We start from the raw sequence: 18198 nt of genomic DNA on the forward strand, positions 1-18198 counted from the left end.
ACATCGGCAGTGTGGCAGTATTTTGGTTTCAAACCAAACGAAAAGGGAGAGCCAGCAAACACAGATGAAGCTGTGTGTAAAGTATGTAAGAAGACGGTCACGGCGCGAGAGGGGAACACCTCCAATCTGAGTGTTTTGAGTAGGTTACATGAGTAACAACAAGGTAAAATAATATAACGTATGACATTTGGGATGTGGGTAATAAACGTTTGAAATGTCCTCTACTGAAGAAACGGAAGAAAACATCGTAGCGTAAACTGTTAGGTTTCTGGTGGGAATTAGCAATGCGCTTGCTGTCTTTGTTGGGTGTGTTAAACCGTATGGATTTAAGTGGAATAATTGTAAGGAGTTATGTGATCAAGACAACGTTTTCAGCAAGGTAAGGCCATTTGATTATTAATTTCCCCGCCATGGCATGACGTGGGCCCATATGATTTTGCCTTGTGCAGCTATCACGCATTTGAATTAGGTTCACCTCATTTGCGCTGAAGAATATGGTTTATCGCGCAGTCTAAACGGGGTGTTGGTTGATTCTTTTTCTTTTTTTTTTATTTCCCATGCTTGAAAGGGTATGATCCTGCTCATCGTGTACTTTTTTTGATGGAGTAGGTGAAATAGTGCTGCAAATGGCGTTTCAACGCAGACATGTGTAAACGACAGTTGAATGCTATTTTCAAGATGAAGGAAGAGTTGCGTGATGCTTTGAAATATCTCTTAATCCATTCATCAATGCACAAAATTCGCTTTGCTGCTTAATCCATACCACAATGCACACAACTCGCTATGCTGCTTTTAAATAGTACATTTGAGGCATAGGCGCAGGTCTGGACAAGGTCCGCCGGTATAGGCGCACGTTACACAGTAGGCCGAAACAAAATATTATTTTTTTCTGGGTAATACCGTATACCCCGGGAAAACACAGACAGTTTAAAGGTATCAAAATTTGGATACCGCCCAACCCTAGTGTGGAGATCTTAAAGGCTTCAGGATTCAAGGTGGGCTGTTAGTCCCTCTTTTGAATAAAGCTTTCTGTTTCAGCTGGTTGCTTTCATTTGCGCATTGTGCCAGTGATTAGGCTGAGAATTATTTCTTGTGAAACTATGCGTACAGAAAGGGTATGGAATCAATTTTGTGCCAAAATGTTCATACAATACTTTTGAAATATCAAACAAAAACGACAAATCAAAATACAAAAAAAAAGTCAAATTTTTTTTTTTTTTTTTTTTTAGACTGGCAAACAAATTATTCGTGTAATCGTGCAAAATATCAGTCTATTACTCTTCAGAAACCTTTTATTTTTGTTCCGCGTCTTTCTCGGTTTTGTTTGACGTAATTTATTTTGGTTGCGATTCCAGCTTTCTCGTTTGCGCTCCCTGACTTTTTGCTTGCAGTTTTGGCACAAACTTCACGTGTGAGTGAGCTGTCCAGGAACGCATTCCCATTGGCTAACTTGTGTTTGACTGACAGCTAGGGGTGGGCGTTATGGCCAAAAATGTATATCACGGTATAATTTGAGCCACTGACGGTATACGGTATACATCACAGTATTGTAGTTTTGTATATAAATTACAACAGAACAGTTTCTTAGTGGTTACCATAGCAAAAAGTAAAAGCTTTCAATCAGGATGTTTTCAGCGATATTGAAATTTGTGCAAAACAGAAAACACAGGACATATAAAAAAGATATTTTAAACAAATGCCGCTTTTCCACTACAAACGCGGCTGAGTCGGGCTGAGCCGTGCCATGCTGAGTCGAGCTGAGCGGGGCTGTCGGAGTTGCATTTCGACTACAACCGCGCTGAACCGTGCTGGCTGGAAGTGGGTGGACACATTGGGTGGAGTTAGCGAAAGTGGGTGGACGTCACGTGATGTCGTTAAGCAGCGCAAACAGTGACATCAGTGAGCTTTTAAGCGGTAGTCTCACGACCCGGATAGTAAACAATAAACATGGAGGACATGGAGTCGTTAGTGTTGCTGGTCTTGGTTCTGTGGCTTGTAGTCACCGACAACGCCAATAGATACTGGCAAGAGCGTATAGATGAGGCGAGGCGCATAAGGCTTCAGAAATTCTCGTAATTCGTAATTCTTCTTCTTCCGGGTTTACGGTGTTTACAGATCCCAGCGTGCTCGCGGGCCGTGTGTGGGCATGTGAGGACACTCCTCCTCACCAATCAGTGCACAGGGGAGTGTCTGCTCACGCCCCCAGCCTCACTCGGCACGGCTTGGCTCGCTTCAGCCCCACTCCAAAACGGTGCGAGTTTTAGGGGCTAAGCAGGGCTGAAACGAGCTGAGTCGTGCTGTTCTTTGGTAGTCGAAACGCGAGCCGTGTCGGGCTGAAGCGAGCTGAAAAAGGGTAGTGGAAAAGGGCCATAAGAATAGGTAAAGTTCCTCAAATAGGGGGCGTCGTGGCTCAGGTGGATAAGGCGCCATACCATAAATCCGGGGACCCGGGGTTCGATTCCGACCCGAGGTCATTTCCTGATCCCTCCCCGTCTCTCTCTCCCGCTCATTTCCTGTCTCTACACTGTCCTATCCAATAAAGGTGAAAAAAGCCCAAAAAATATCTTAAAAAAAAAAAGTTCCTCAAATAAATTCCTCGAATTCCTCATATAGACACAAAATTGTAAAGTACTTTTCTAAGTGCAAAAATAATCAACTGAGATGTAGAACCAAGCTTTTAAACAGCTTTAGTGCCAATTAGTAACACACTTCAAGGCAAGTATAGTGAACCTTAGACTACGTTCAGACTGCACCCTGAAACGACCCATATCCGATATTTTTGCCCATATGCGACCTGTATCCGATTTGTTATTGACAACCTGAACGACACAGATCCGATTTTTTTCACATGCGACCCAGGCCGCTTGGGTATGTGGTCCTAATTCCGATGCATATCCGTTATTTTCACATGCGACTGCAGTCTGACCGGACAGGTCGCATTCATGCGACCTACACGTCATCAACAAGAGACAAACGTCACTATTCTGCGTTGGCTAATCCCGCCTCTTTGGTGGAAGAAAACAACATTTGTACAGTTTTCAGAATTTAAATAGACTTTTATAGAATTGATCAAGCTAATGGTGGATTTGGTAGGGACCTGGATGTTGATCTGTTAGCCTGATTTAAATAAAACAGTTTCTAGAACTGATTTATAACTTAAACCATCCTGTATTACAAGATTATAAGATTGTTCTGGAAATTTCCAGTAATTTGACACCTTCGGTCTCATTAGTCTGCTGCCCACATTAATCAGATTATTGTGTGAGTTCCGCCGCCGCTACAAAAACCACATCGCCAGGTCTCGCCTCATCTCCATGCTTTACTTGCAAACTTGAGTGCGCTTTTTTTTTCTTACGTATTACGTAGATGTGCTTATTACGTGTCAATTTGCGCATGCGGGACACTTTTGGGTCGTTTTCCGTTCATATTGGAGATCGCATACAAGTCTCGTATAATTGGTAATGTGAACGGCCTAACAAAAAAATCGGATTTCACAACAAATCGGATATGGGTCGTTTCAGGTTGCAGTCTGAACGTATTGGTAGTGCAAAGGACACTGCTTTCCTCCTCTCTTTTCCTAAATAACAACATAACATGGACATATCCAATGAAACACTTCAAGAAACAAAGCAGGACTCATTTAACCAAACATATCAACACAAAATTGAAAATGACTAAACACTTGAGTGCAAATACACTTTAGAAATGTTAGAGGTAGAATGAACCCAAACCTGTAAACAAGTAAATAAGATGCAGTGCACATTTATGGCAGGTTTTTAGCCAGGAAGACAAGCCTGTCCACATTCTCAGGCTTTAGTACAGCTCTGTGGCATGTAACAATATTGCCACCAGTGCTAAATGCCCTTTCTGATGGCGCACTGGTGGCTGGAATACACAGGTACTTCCGTGCCAGGCTTGCCACTCTTGGAAAATTTGCCTCGTGCAGCCTCCACCAGTCTAACGGGTTGGCCTCTCCAACGGGTTTGTGGTGTGTGGTTTTTCTCCCATCCGAGGACTGCCCTTTCTTTTCGGTAACATCACGCTGCAGTCTTTGGCTTTCTTCATATTCGATAGTGTGGTTAGTCTTGAGGTGGTTGAACAGATTACTTGTGTTACCGTAGTCTGGCTAACGCAACTTCAAAGCTCTGCGAGCATTTGGTCTGGCAAAGATATTAAGCCCAACCGTTTCCCAAAGGCGTGGTTGACCCGCCTCCCTGAAATGCCTCAGTTTGCTACTGGTCGAAGCCAGAAAAGGCTGTGACGAAGCTTAAACCAATCACATCACTCTTTCCTCTGACGTATGTGACGTGGTGGGGCTAACTGGTAGATTAAACTCTTACCGAAGCCGGTCGGGAGCAAGGCGAAAACGTCCTTCCTTTCAATAAATACCTCCAGGGCTGCTCTTTGCTCCGTTTTCAGTGAGAACTTGCTCCATGTTCGTAATGTTTCTAGTGAATGAAGCGCTTCCGGCATAGATTCTGTAAACAATCTATGGCTTCCGGTCGCAGTTCTACTACGTCAGTGCCTTGAACATGCCTCTACCCAGGGCCGTTGGAGATGCTCAAAGTTGATTGGCTCCCGATATTTCGGGAGCTTGGAAGAGCTGTAGATAGCTTGCCTGGCCAGACTAAAGGCCTCTGCATGCTCTTGCGACAAGGCTTTCGCAGATAGCTTTTCGCAGACAGTTGTAATTTATTGTTGAGCGGGGGAATAGGCGTGCGCGATGTTATTCACCGGCACAACGCAAGGGGGCGCGAAGTCGCTAGGAGTAGTTGGTGGGTGTGGTTAGTGGAGTGTTTATCCTCCGGTTACTTATAATGACTAGAACTGGAGTCGTATAGATGTCCGTACTTCCTCACGTCCTCGATCAACCGCTCTTCATGCTGCTCCATCTTCGCTCGTGTTTTTAAAAATGGCGGTCGTGAAAACAAAACAAACTGGGAAAGTAGGGAAGCGGAAGTGCGTGTACAGCGGATGTAGAGTGGACCAATCAGAGCCCTCTTGTCTGTGGCGCTGTCTGCGAGGCTTCTACGGTGGTCACAATTTTTGGGAGGTGCGCGCAGAGCGTCTGCGAAGGTGGGGGGGCTACGCAGACGCTGTCTGCGACACTGTCTGCGAGGCCTGGATTGTCAGCATAAATTGGCCTTAAGCTCGCAACAGGCCCTCGTGTTGCGTCACACTTGGGATGGGCGGGCCCAGGCTAGTGTTACTGTGTCTTGCAATCACTGTCGCCTGGCATATCTTGCAGATAACATATTTTCTTGTTCAATATCCGTCACTTTAAATCCAAACCATGTCCAGATTACTGATGTTGCGCCGACTTTTTTTCACGAGCTCTTCCTCTGCTGCCGTCTCTTCACTACTCGTCGCCGTTGTTGTTGTTCTTCGAGGCAGCCAGGCGGGCGTTCAAACTATGCATTACTGCCAACTAGAGGAGGCAATGAGCTATCGCGGTACACACTATGAGACAAACTCTCTACCGTTGGCCAAAAAATACCGCATACGGTATCATACCATGCAAACCGCCCACCCCTACTGACAGCTACGCTCAGCCATTCCCCTGGAGGCTGTTGCAGCCATTTCCTACTCGGATTTTGGCGGACTGTTTGACGAGTGACCGATCCATTGACGGTAAACAAGGATCGAGTGGACTTCAGTGGCGACTATGATATTGAATTAATTCAACAAAGTGTAAGTACGGGACAAATGTGTTGTATGTCCACTCGATCCTCGTTTACCGTCAATGGATCGGTCACTCGTCAAACAGTCCGCCAGAATCCGAGTAGGGAATGGCTGAGCGTAGCCGTCAGTCAAACACAAGTTACCCAATGGGAATGCATTCCTGGACAGCCCACCCACACGTGAAGTTTGTGCCAAAACTGCAAGCAAAAAGTCAGGGAGCGCAAACGAGAGAGCTGGAATCGCAACCAAAATAAATTACGTCAAACAAAACCGAGAAAGACGCGGAACAAAAATAAAAGGTTTCTGAAGAGTAATAGACTGATATTTTGCACGATTACATGAATAATTTGTTTGCCAGTCTAAAAAAAAATTGACTTTTTTTTTTGTATTTTGATTTGTCGTTTTTGTTTGATATTTCAAAAGTATTGTATGAACATTTTGGCACAAAATTGATTTCATAAAAGGGGGGGAAAACCCACGAACCTCATCATTGATTGATCTCTGTTCACGCTGATTCATTCACTCACTTCCGTTCTGCTCGACGTAGAGTGTGAAGGCGCGCTTCTCTGTTTTGATACGGAGCGTCATGGGCATTTTGACAGCAGGCATCAGACTACAAGCAGGCTTACGTGGCCGTTTCTCTTTGACTCCTAGCTATGCAAAAACGCGTGACGTTCACTGTGTGAGGAAGTTGTGTTTTCGTCATGTTTATTCACACTGACTGTTTTACCCTGTGACTAAACATGATCTCGGAATATAGCCTAAATAAAAGACTAAAAATCACTCAAAGCATTGGTGGTGGTTGTTATTTGGTCAAAGCCTCCCTGCCTCCACCGTTTCAGTCACTGTGAAAACCAGATAGGTTTCCCAGACTGCCACACGAGTCACTGGGACACGCCCAAATACAGTAAACGTCTTGCAAAGCGTCATGGAAACGCACCGATTCTCACATTGAGCTGGAACAATGAGACACACTCTGACCATCAAGGGGTTCTGAACCTCACACGCTCTGACGCTGACAGTACAGATGTATGGTATCTCTTAAGAGCGATGAAGGAAGTATGAACAGGCGTGCATTTCCTGTCTGAAGATGTGATGTGCCCTTGTTTCATTTGCAGACTGGTTTGGTCAAACGTGCTTGCTATATAGCAAACACGTTTGACCAAACCAGTTTATATGTACTGTACACACTAACCAGAGGAATGAACTGATAAAGCGAGGGTTTCAGGGTACTACAGTAGTTTACCCAGTGGGCGAAGCCTTGATGAATTCGAGTACACTTTAGGCACAATGTCGAGGCGTGTCATCATCTGGGTTTGGAACGCTTTAGCATGAGTACATGCGTTTGTAGTCTCTTTGTGCAGTTGATGATCATGGAGATTATTATTTTTTTATATAATGTATGTACCGTATTTTCTGGACTATAGAGCGCACCTGTATATAAGCCGCATCCGCTCTATTTAAAAAAAAAAAAAAAAAGATATACAAGCCGCACCGGGCTATAAGCCGCAGATATCTATGTTGAAAAATTAGATATTTACTGCATGTACAGAACGATTTTGTACTGTAAATGTACATGTATGTACCTGAACAGATTCTTTCCGAACAGTGCCTTTTAACACGGCAGCAACTTTGCTGATTAAAACGGAACAGAACCAAGAGAAAATAACCGGTATTTATTTACCTTCATTTCTCCTGTGTTTGAAACCACAAGTCACTTTAATCATCTTCGCTGGACTTGAAAATAATTACCAGTTAGTAATTTGTCGTGCGTGTTCTATCTGCTAAAGATCTGCTAATTCTTCTTTGCATTGATTTTTCGTCTATCTTATTTTTGATTCTACTTCCGGTTAGAGCGCCCCTAGCGGTGGAAGAAAAATCCACAGAATAGCCGCACCTTTGTATAAGCCGCATGCAGGGCTCGAAATTAACTTTTTTTTCTTTGTGTCCCCCAGTGGTCCCGAATTCTGTTTTGTATTGTCCCGAATGGAAGCAATAGTGTCCCCATTTTTTTTCCTCTCTGAAATAACCAGTGGTTAATATTATCATATGAAGTTACTATTATATTTGTAACTATGCGATTTTGAACCCTTTATATCATTTTTACAATAAGTCACAAGACACAAGCGACATGTCCTATACATCATCTACTTCAAAATTACAGTTATTGCATTTTCAGTTTATTAAACTTTGGCGATCTCACTGTATGAATAGATACCCGTTTATTTAAAGGGGCCAACTAGCTCATTCAGAAAATGTTTCAACTCCCTACATCTGCAGTACACTTTAGTTGAAAATAAGACCCCTTTTATGTTCATTTCATCTACTTATACCTTGAATATCTGTTGGCACTTATAAGGCCAACTTATCATTTTCACCATTACCGTTATCCATAGCCCTGTGATGACCTGGCGACTTGTCCAGGGTGTACCCCGCCTTTTGCCCATAGTCAGCTGGGATAGGCTCCAGCTTGCCTGTGACCCTGTAGAACAGGATAAAGCAGCGACAGATAATGAGATGAGATGAGATCGTTATCCATTTTTATGAACTTTCCGTTATCCATTACCGTTATCCATTTTTATGAACTTTCCCATTTTTATGAACTTTCCGTTATCCATTTTTATGAACTTTCCGTTATCCATTTTATGAACTTTCGCTGCCGAAACGTGGGTGGAACATCAGCGTAGTGCCAGGTCCGAGCCTAGTTGTGCTGCTGACTGACTAAACTTTCTGAACTAGAAAGACACCAAGAAAACTCACTTATTCTGTTGAACGGTATCTTCCGTCAATATCATCCACATCATTCCTGTTGTATTTTATAACGGGTCTAACAGTGTTCATTAAGTTCATTCAGTTGCTAGCGTTGCCTGCAGACCAGGCGATGACACTTTGGATCCTGAAGGTCCCGGAGACGTTATGTCTGGGCTTTCAGTTTCTTCCCCGCGGTTGGTCCGCTTCAACCACTTCAGCATTTTTGTTCTGGCAAGAGTCGGCACAGCGTGTGCGCTAGCAATTCCATTCCAAGTCCATATAATGCGGACTCCGGCCGAAGATTCTAGAACAGAATGCGCTGCTCTGTAGCCTACGGATGCAGGTGCATCGAAAGTGTAGCTACTATGTATTTTTCGCTGTTAACGTTTTAAAATTAAAATTGACAAATTAGGTGAATGTCTACGTATGTGTTACGGCTTTGTAAATAATATTAATGTAGAACTTTTTTTCTAGATCTATTTTTTTTCCATTGTCCCGGGATTGTCCCAGATATGATAATTTTGTGTCCCGATGACATTTTTTATAGTCCCCGGGACATCGGGACACCGTTAGTTTCGAGCGCTGGCCGCATGGTTCAAAACCTAGGAAAAAAGTAGCGGCTTATAGTCCAGAAAATACGGTATATAATGGATAATCCCATTCCTGCATATTGACTTTCTGTAAAATAAACAGGATGCAGGATCAAGACATGTTTCACCTACATGCATATGCATGTGTGCTTGCTTTTCAGGTGTCACACAATGTGATCAGATGTGAATATACACTGACGGAATGTATATACAAGTGCATGTGGTACAAATGCGACACACACAAAACCTTTCTATAGAGGGTTCCCGCATGACGTCACCGCGCCGCGAGATTTCGGTAGGCGCCATATTGGAAGACCAAGTACACATCTATGCAAGTACATACATACATAAAACAAACTACACCTGAAATGTAGCCAGGGCCGGTTCTGCCCTAATCTGGACCCGGGTGCAACATCGTGCAACACCCCCCCCCAAAAAAAAAAAACACCAGTCTAAATCAGGACAACCAGTGTTCAAACTACAGGGGTACTCGGGGGATCCGAGATCCCCTGAAACAGACATGAGATCCCTTGAAAACATGATTTGGGAAATGTTGGGGTGTCTCTAAAATATTGGCAAAATGATGTTTATTGACATAGCAATCGTGTGTAACGGGAAGCATTTGCATATCCGAAGTGTTGTGTTTACATCAAAGATAAAATAAACCGATATGACAACGACTGCTGCTGCCAGGTTGGTTGTTGAGTAGCCTGACTGTTTTGTTTTTTTTTTTTTTCTTGCGTGTGGTATCATTGTTGACGCGAGGTTGTTTTTTGAACATGCCAATGCGGACACGATTTCCCCTGATGAGTTATGACTTCAGACGCGATGCGTGTGTGGAGTCTGCGTGATATGTGCGTAAGATAGGCTTCTCGTGTGTTTGGAGATCCGCGCTCCGAGACAAGCGCAAGCACCCCCCCAGGGAAAAAAAGGGACCCCCCGAAAATATCGGCATAGTTCGAACACTGAGGACAACCATCACATAACTATAACTATAAACATTTTATATCAACTATTTTAACTAAATGGGCTATAATAAATAAGCCTGCAGGCAGCCACGGCGGGCTGCCTCAGAAAACTAACCATTTGTCCTACCTTAAAACTCGTTTTGCATTTTCTGCCTCCTTTTTTGTATTTTCGACCCTGCGTTTATTTTCTTTCCTTTTCTGAAAACCCGATTTGTGTCCAGACATTTTGTTCTGCTACCAACGAACTAACTCGTCAGGTCTCGTCTCTCGAGTCCGCGATGAAGGGCAACAATTGATACATTTTTACAAACAGCCAATAAGGAGGTTGCCACGTTCAGGCTCTCCTTTGCTCACAGACACTCAGTAATGCACTTATTCTCTGTCTCCTGGCAGAAAGCTCCTTAGTTTGCTCCCCTTGTGTCTCAATCACAGCTGGTATTCTGAAGAACGACTTCTTTTCACCTTTCCCATCAGCTTTGTTGGAACACCCAAACACAGCACAAAAGTTTACCATTGTAGGTTTATGATGAATCAAGTGCCTCGTGGGTTTAAATTCCGCGCGCTGCCGTTATTTCCCCCTGATCACGAGTTTGTTGGTCTTCCAATATGGCACAGGGTCTGTTTACTTCCGGTTTCCGGTGACGTCAGTGGGAAGGGTCTATAGATGCGGTTAGTCAGGGCTCGACATTAAGGACTGCCCGATTGACCGGGGCAAGTAGGATATGTCCCTGACCTGCTCAACCGGGCAAGTTGGAATGAGCGCATATTACGAACCAGCACCACAAAAATGAGGCTTTTTGTTCTTTTATTTCAGTTCCTAAAAGCGTCCCTCACTACGTATCCGCCATTACGTCTCGGCTGTTTTCTTAGTCTCGGTTTCATTTACTGCTTTGCAAGTTATTTTCTATCCCCCCGCTGCTGTAGTATGAGACGCGTACTGTTTACAGACCCCTTGCTCATGATGTCGCGCATCACATGATAATTACAGCCGGGGTCAGACAGACACCGTCTTTCATGCAAGCAAGGCTTAATCTGTCTTCAACATGGTTCATTTTTGCGCTGTTTTTGCTCGTTCAAATGGATAAAAATTACCGTCTCCCCGCTATCAAGAAAAATGTGAACAAATAGAAGCAAATGCTTCAAGAACGACGAGGAAATGAGCGGTTAAAGAATACGAGGAGAAGAGCTCAGCCTGAAAACTCCAGAGAAATTCACGATTGTATTTAAAATGTATTTTACAAAAACAGAAAGTCGGAAGTGAGGATGGAAGAGTTTGCTTAAGAATCTCGTTTTATTTTTTTTTCTGCTCATATTCGAGTTAGCTCCTTCATGAAAGTGTTTGATTTTCTTAAAGGTGAAGCCGCTTCTTTATTCGACACAGTAAACCCAGATTGGTTTCAGACAGCTCGGGTATAAAAAACTCAACAAGGAGCGACATGCGCGATAAATCCTGAAAGAACAGAACAGATTAAGAGCAGAGAGAGCTGGAGCTTTGTTCCTGTTATCAGAGGAACACAGTCCTGCGCAAAAACAAAAACCTGCACGGTGTCCAGACAGGCTGGCTGCGCTGATTCAGTTACAGGTTGCCAGGTCTGTATAAAACACCCACAACCAACACACTAAACAATTTTAAACTCAAACATTATCCTGTCTGTCGTGATGCAGTGCGGAGGGGTTTAAAAACCTAGAGGTGGATAATATAACAAAAAAAAAAAAGATGCATAAATATTCTCATACACAGTACTGTTCACAAGTCTTGGCACCCTATTGTTTTCTTCATACAAACTTTGTTATAGATTTCTATTTTATGATTTCTACATTATCGAGTAATGAACCGACAGTCTGAGAGAGAGTTCTACACAAACGCACTGAACTTTACAACAGCTGCATGCATGTGAAATGGAACTAAATCGACTAAGGCAGGAAAAATTATTTTGGATAAAATTATTGTCCGTTACAAGTAAAAAATAACTAATAACCAAACTTAATCAATAACCAAACTTCAACTCAATGTGTGATCTTCATTTTATGTTGCAATTCACAATTATTTTATGGTTTTCCTAATAAAAAATAAAATGGTACTCGCAAAATAGGGGGAAAGTGGAAATTAAAAAGTTAATGTCGAGCCCTGTGAGTAAGAGGAACTGGAGGCTGTTGGTCTTGTAAGTGTAAGAAACTTCCAGTCTGGGCTGTGGGTGCGAGAGAGGCTTTTTTTTCTTTTTTTGTGTGTGTGTGTCTTTTAAGTATGGAAAGAACAGTTATGTTATATTGAAGATGCTTGGGTTGGGGGTTTGGAGTTTTCAGTGTGTGTGTGTGTGTGTGAGAGACTACTATTCTGTCTGATCAGGTGGAGACTGTGGGAGAGAAGCTGGAACTGAGTCCTGAAGGCAGCGAGCACAGCTTCAGCGACCCTCAGCCCAGCTCTGACATCCTGATCTCAGAAATCAAGGGCCCAGTCGTAGAAGGAGAAAGAGCGGGCGATACAGGAGGAGGTGGAGATTTAAGAGAAAGAGGAGGAGGTCTCCTGAACGCGATGAACTTCAACCGCGTCTCTGTCCCAAACGCCATGACAGGGGAGTGCGCACTGGACCACGAGCCATCTCATTTCCTGTTCGGCTCCGACTCTTCGTCATCTATGCACCTCCCTCCGTCTCAGAACCTCCTCTCAGGGGAGGCGCAGGAGTTTTCCAACATGCGGTCTGACTCACTTCTGCTTCAGCCTATGCTTAATGGGATGGCGTCGTCGTCATCATCGGCGTCATCTTCAGAGCAGCTGGTGTTGGCGTTTCAGAGAAACATTTGGAAGGGTGGTGCATGTAGATTTCCTCCTTATCGACGCATCGCACCAAAAGCTGCACCAGGACTCGCTTCGATGCAGGACACGACTTCTTCATCATCAGCATCATCAATGTTTGTAAACGGCACTAATTTTGATGGTTCGAGCCAACGAGGAAGCAACTCAAACTTGAATCCTCTGCCCCAATTGACCCGGGCCTCAGCAGACGTGCTCTCCAAATGTAAGAAAGCGCTCTCGGAGCAAAACGTCCTGGTGGTCGAAGGAGCACGTAAATATGCATGTCGAATCTGCTGCAAGACCTTTCTGACTTTAACGGACTGCAAGAAGCACATCCGAGTTCACACAGGCGAGAAGCCTTACGCATGCCTGAAGTGTGGCAAGCGCTTCAGCCAATCCAGTCACCTGTACAAACACTCGAAAACCACCTGCCTCCGGTGGCAGAGCAGCATCATGCCGACTGGACTGCATTAGACCGAACACTGCACTGCACACTTCCATACCGGACTGCCTAAAACGCAGCCAGACAATACGGCATATTTGTTTTAACACTAAATGTAAACGCACCACTTCTCAAGAAACTAAGCATGGACATGTAACGTATTTGCCAAATTAAGTAAGTAATATGACTCGTCAATAAAGTATCGCACTTGAGATTGCTCTAAAGCCGTGTGATTTTTACGTTCATGTCGATTTTGTGAAGAATTGGTGAAGTGCTCAGAGTTCATAACTGGATAGATGTGCGATCTACTGAGACAACGAGAGCAAACACTCCTGCTAAACACTGCATCATAATAAGCAACTTCTCTTCGTTTCACAACGAGAATGACGTTGAACCCATACGTCCGTTTGGAACACGGCACATTCGAAGTCGATGCATTGTAAAAGACTGATTTGAATGAACTGACTTGGCTCAAGAGAGGGGAAAAAAAGTGAGCGCCAAACCATTTATCTGCATTGGATCGGTATCTGAAGCTAAAAACGAACAGTTGATGAATGTGTTTCGTTTAAAGTTTCCACCCATCTGTTTTCACACTTTTTACAGTTTTTTTTTATTTATTTTTAATTTTTTTACAATCGCACATTGCTTTTTAATCACGTAGGATTTAACTTGCACGTGATTTTCATTGCAGACCATCATGCTTGTATTTACAGTTACCGTTAACAGTGTGGAACGTCAGCGATACAAGTTTGTCAATTGTATTCTAGCTGCTGTTCCTTCCACGGCCTCTTTATTTCTTTGTCTTGAAGTTAAGAAGACAAAAAGTGCAGTTTGAAACTTACTTGAACATAATGTAATGTACACTACCTGGCCAAAAAAAAAAAAAAAGGTTCCATTTGTATTTAAATAAATAAATACAACCCCGATTCCAAAAAAGTTGGGACAAGGTACAAATTGTAAATCAAAACGGAATGCAATGATGTGGAAGTTTCAAAATTCCATATTTTATTCAGAATAGAACATAGATGACATATCAAATGTTTAAACTGAGAAAATGTATCATTTAAAGAGAAAAATTAGGTGATTTTAAATTTCATGACAACAACACATCTCAAAAAAGTTGGGACAAGGCCATGTTTACCACTGTGAGACATCCCCTTTTCTCTTTACAACAGTCTGTAAACGTCTGGGGACTGAGGAGACAAGTTGCTCAAGTTTAGGGATAGGAATGTTAACCCATTCTTGTCTAATGTAGGATTCTAGTTGCTCAACTGTCTTGGGTCTTTTTTGTCGTGTTTTATGATGCGCCAAATGTTTTCTATGGGTGAAAGATCTGGACTGCAGGCTGGCCAGTTCAGTACCCGGACCCTTCTTCTACGCAGCCATGATGCTGTAATTGATGCAGTATGTGGTTTGGCATTGTCATGTTGGAAAATGCAAGGTCTTCCCTGAAAGAGACGTCGTCTGGATGGGAGCATATGTTGCTCTAGAACCTGGATATACCTTTCAGCATTGATGGTGTCTTTCCAGATGTGTAAGCTGCCCATGCCACACGCACTAATGCAACCCCATACCATCAGAGATGCAAGCTTCTGAACTGAGCGCTGATAACAACTTGGGTCGTCCTTCTCCTCTTTAGTTCGAATGACACGGCGTCCCTGATTTCCATAAAGAACTTCAAATTTTGATTCGTCTGACCACAGAACAGTTTTCCACTTTGCCACAGTCCATTTTAAATGAGCCTTGGCCCAGAGAAGACGTCTGCGCTTCTGGATTGTGTTTAGATACGGCTTCTTTGAACTATAGAGATTTAGCCGGCAACGGCGGATGGCACGGTGAATTGTATTCACAGATAATGTTCTCTGGAAATATTCCTGAGCCCATTTTGTGATTTCCAATACAGAAGCATGCCTGTATGTGATGCAGTGCCGTCTAAGGGCCCGAAGATCACGGGCACCCAGTATGGTTTTCCGGCCTTGACCCTTACGCCAGTGGTTGCGTTAGACTTTTTCATTGTCCGTCATTTTGACGGACAGGGTCGTAAAAATTCTGTCATTGTCCATGATTATCTGTCATTTTATTTTAACTTTTAAATGACAATGTATATAGGCTATAAATGCTATATATTTAATAACGTGTTTTCATGGACTCATTTTCATTTAAAAATTAATTCACAGAACAAGCTTGTATTATTTAATCATTTATTTATGTATTTATGATGCAGAAAGATGAACAGAGATTCTGACATTCGGTCACTTGTGAACCCATTTTCCCTCCGCTAAAAACATTGCGGCTGTTGTGCCTTAACGGGCATACGAACAATGTTATTTTACAACGTAGCAAGACAATTGCAGTTAAAATATGAACAGTTCACTACAACGATTTAAGTAACGATCTAATTTGACCTGTTTGCGTGAGCTCAAACCTTCCTTCTGGCCCGCATGGATTTAAATTGGGAGCTCGCTTGTGCATAATCAAAGTCGTCAATCGAGACTGCTGCCGAGGCAATTGCCATTAAATTTTGCGTCTTTGCCTCGGACAGACGACTTCTCATTGACGTTTTAATTTTATTCTGAAGGCTGAGCCCGCGCTCTGCTGCGACACTGGAGACTGGAATAACCAGCGCCACTTCAGCCAAAGTTCTGAAGTCGGGAAACATTTCTCCCAGGGAAGTGATCAGAAGCCGGCAAGAGCCTCTGAAAGTTGGATTTCCCGACCCTGCTAGTACTCTCTTCATAGGGAGGAAATCCTGCAGCATGCGGTCTTTCTGCACCAGTGGTGCAGCTGCACCCCGCGGTGACCCATAGTGGGCTGACACGGAAGGTCTTAAATAAAACGAAGTTATGTTTAAATGTTAGTCTACCCGTGCTCTCATTAAAATGATAGTTCAGCAGATATTCGAGCAGTGATGTTCCTAAGCTTGCTGGGGAAGAATACAATAAATCGACATTTGTTTCATTTTAAAAACAAGAAAACAACTAGCCTAAATGAGCACTATTGCATTAAGACGTACAGGCAGGGAAACGACACAAACAACCCAATGCATCTCTCTTTTTTAATAGCAAAAATGACGTGTCTTCTGCAGAGAAGGGAAACATTAATCCATCTCACTGTGCTAGTGGTAGAAAAGTCAGAGCGCGGTCAGGAGCGCGATGGGGGGAACAGCCTTGCGCAGTGGCTACAATGTATACATGAGTAGCCTATGCACTGAACATCAAGACTGCCGCAACGTCGGCTCAGGTTGAAGGTGACGGCAGTGAAGACTATGTATACTGTATGTAAGAAAACTCTGCCACAACTTGCCAATCATTTCATTTGTGTGTTTTATTATTGTTATTATTAGGCTATTATTGTTATTGGTAATGATAACGGTAAACATCCGTCAAAATGACCGACGGCCTTCAGATTTTTCCGTCATAGCTAAAAAAAAAAATCCGTCAATGATGGACAATTGTCGGTTAATGCAACCTACGCCTTACGCACAGAGATTCTTCCAGATTCTCTGAATCTTTTGATGATATTATGCACTGTAGATGATGATGTGTTCAAACTCTTTGCAATTTTACACTGTCGAACTCCTTTCTGATATTGCTCCACTATTTGTCGGTGCAGAATTAGGGGGATTGGTGATCCTCTTCCCATCTTTACTTCTGAGAGCCGCTGCCACTCCAAGATGCTCTTTTTATACCCAGTCATGTTAATGACCTATTGCCAATTGACCTAATGAGTTGCAATTTGGTCCTCCAGCTGTTCCTTTTTTGTACCTTTAACTTTTCCAGCCTCTTATTGCCCCTGTCCCAACTTTTTTGAGATGTGTTGCTGTCATGAAATTTCAAAATGTCTCACTTTCGACATTTGATATGTTGTCTATGTTCTATTGTGAATACAATATCAGTTTTTGAGATTTGTAAATTTATTGCATTCCGTTTTTATTTACAATTTGTACTTTGTCCCAACTTTTTTGGAATCGGGGTTGTAAATACTTCAGAGAGTCTGATTGGATAATTAGAGCAGTGAGTAATAATGTTTCAGCTGGCAACAATTCTTTTAACCCTAACTGATGCAGTGAGTAGCTTCTCCTTTCTTACACTACCTGCGCTCATGGAAAAGATGTTACTGTGTTTCAGAAGATTAAATTATGGGTCTGGATCAAGCAAGAAAACAACTAAAGGAGATCAATGAAGTGACTGGAACTGGCCTAAGAACTGTCCGATGCGTTACTGAACCATCATGACTGAGCGTGATCAGAGATCATTTAAACGCTTGGTAAAGTCAAATCATAAAAAAAATTCAGCAGCAGATCTCAGGGCTGTGTTTAATAGTGAAATCAAGAGCATTTCTACACTCACAATGAGACGAGAACTTAAAGGATTGAGACGAAGAGCCGTGTGTTCAGAAGAAAACCACTTGGTAGCGAGACTAATCAGGAGAAAATGCTTCAGTTTGCTCGGGAGGATAAAGATTGGACTCTGGAGCTATCTGGTCCGAGTCCAGATTGACCCTGTTCCTGAGTGATGGGCGTGTCAGGGTAAGAAGGGAATCGCAGGAAGCGATGCCCCCCGTCATGCATCGTGTCCACTGTACAAGCCTCTGGAGGCAGCGTTATGATCTGGGGTTGGTTCGGTTGATCAGGTCGAGGCTCAACAACGTGATGGGGCAATAAAATGAAGTCGGCTGACGACCTGAATGACCAGTTTATCACTTCAATGGTTTTTTTTTTTCTTCTCTGATGGCACGGGAATAAAATTAGGGCTCAGGTTGTATGAGGAATAATTTTCATACCTGAATGAACCACCACGGAGTCGTGATCTTAACCCCATTGAGAATCTTTGGGATGCTGGAGAAGACTACGTGGTGGTTCGACTCTCCTGTCATCAAGACAAGATCTCGATGAAAAATGAATACAACTCTGGATGGAAATAAATGTTGACGTTGCATAAAGGCCTCTGCATGCTCTTGCGACAAGGCTTT

The 18198-nt window shown here is 43.1% G+C and overlaps 1 protein-coding gene across 7 annotated transcripts in view; it reads left to right on the plus strand.

Moving 5' to 3' along the window:
• The window catches only part of LOC132883242 (zinc finger and BTB domain-containing protein 5), a 32024-nt gene extending 18573 nt beyond the window's left edge, over positions 1 to 13451 (plus strand). For all 7 annotated transcript variants that reach the window (XM_060916607.1, XM_060916605.1, XM_060916606.1 and 4 more), the window contains one exon: positions 12339 to 13451. In XM_060916607.1, the coding sequence (XP_060772590.1) occupies positions 12339 to 13259 (921 nt within the window). In that variant the 3' untranslated portion in view covers positions 13260 to 13451. The remainder of the gene's footprint in view (positions 1 to 12338) is intronic.
• Positions 13452 to 18198: the final 4747 nt, after the last annotated feature.

The sequence above is a fragment of the Neoarius graeffei genome, chromosome 3 (assembly GCF_027579695.1).
Source record: "Neoarius graeffei isolate fNeoGra1 chromosome 3, fNeoGra1.pri, whole genome shotgun sequence".
NCBI classification, from domain to species: domain Eukaryota; kingdom Metazoa; phylum Chordata; class Actinopteri; order Siluriformes; family Ariidae; genus Neoarius; species Neoarius graeffei.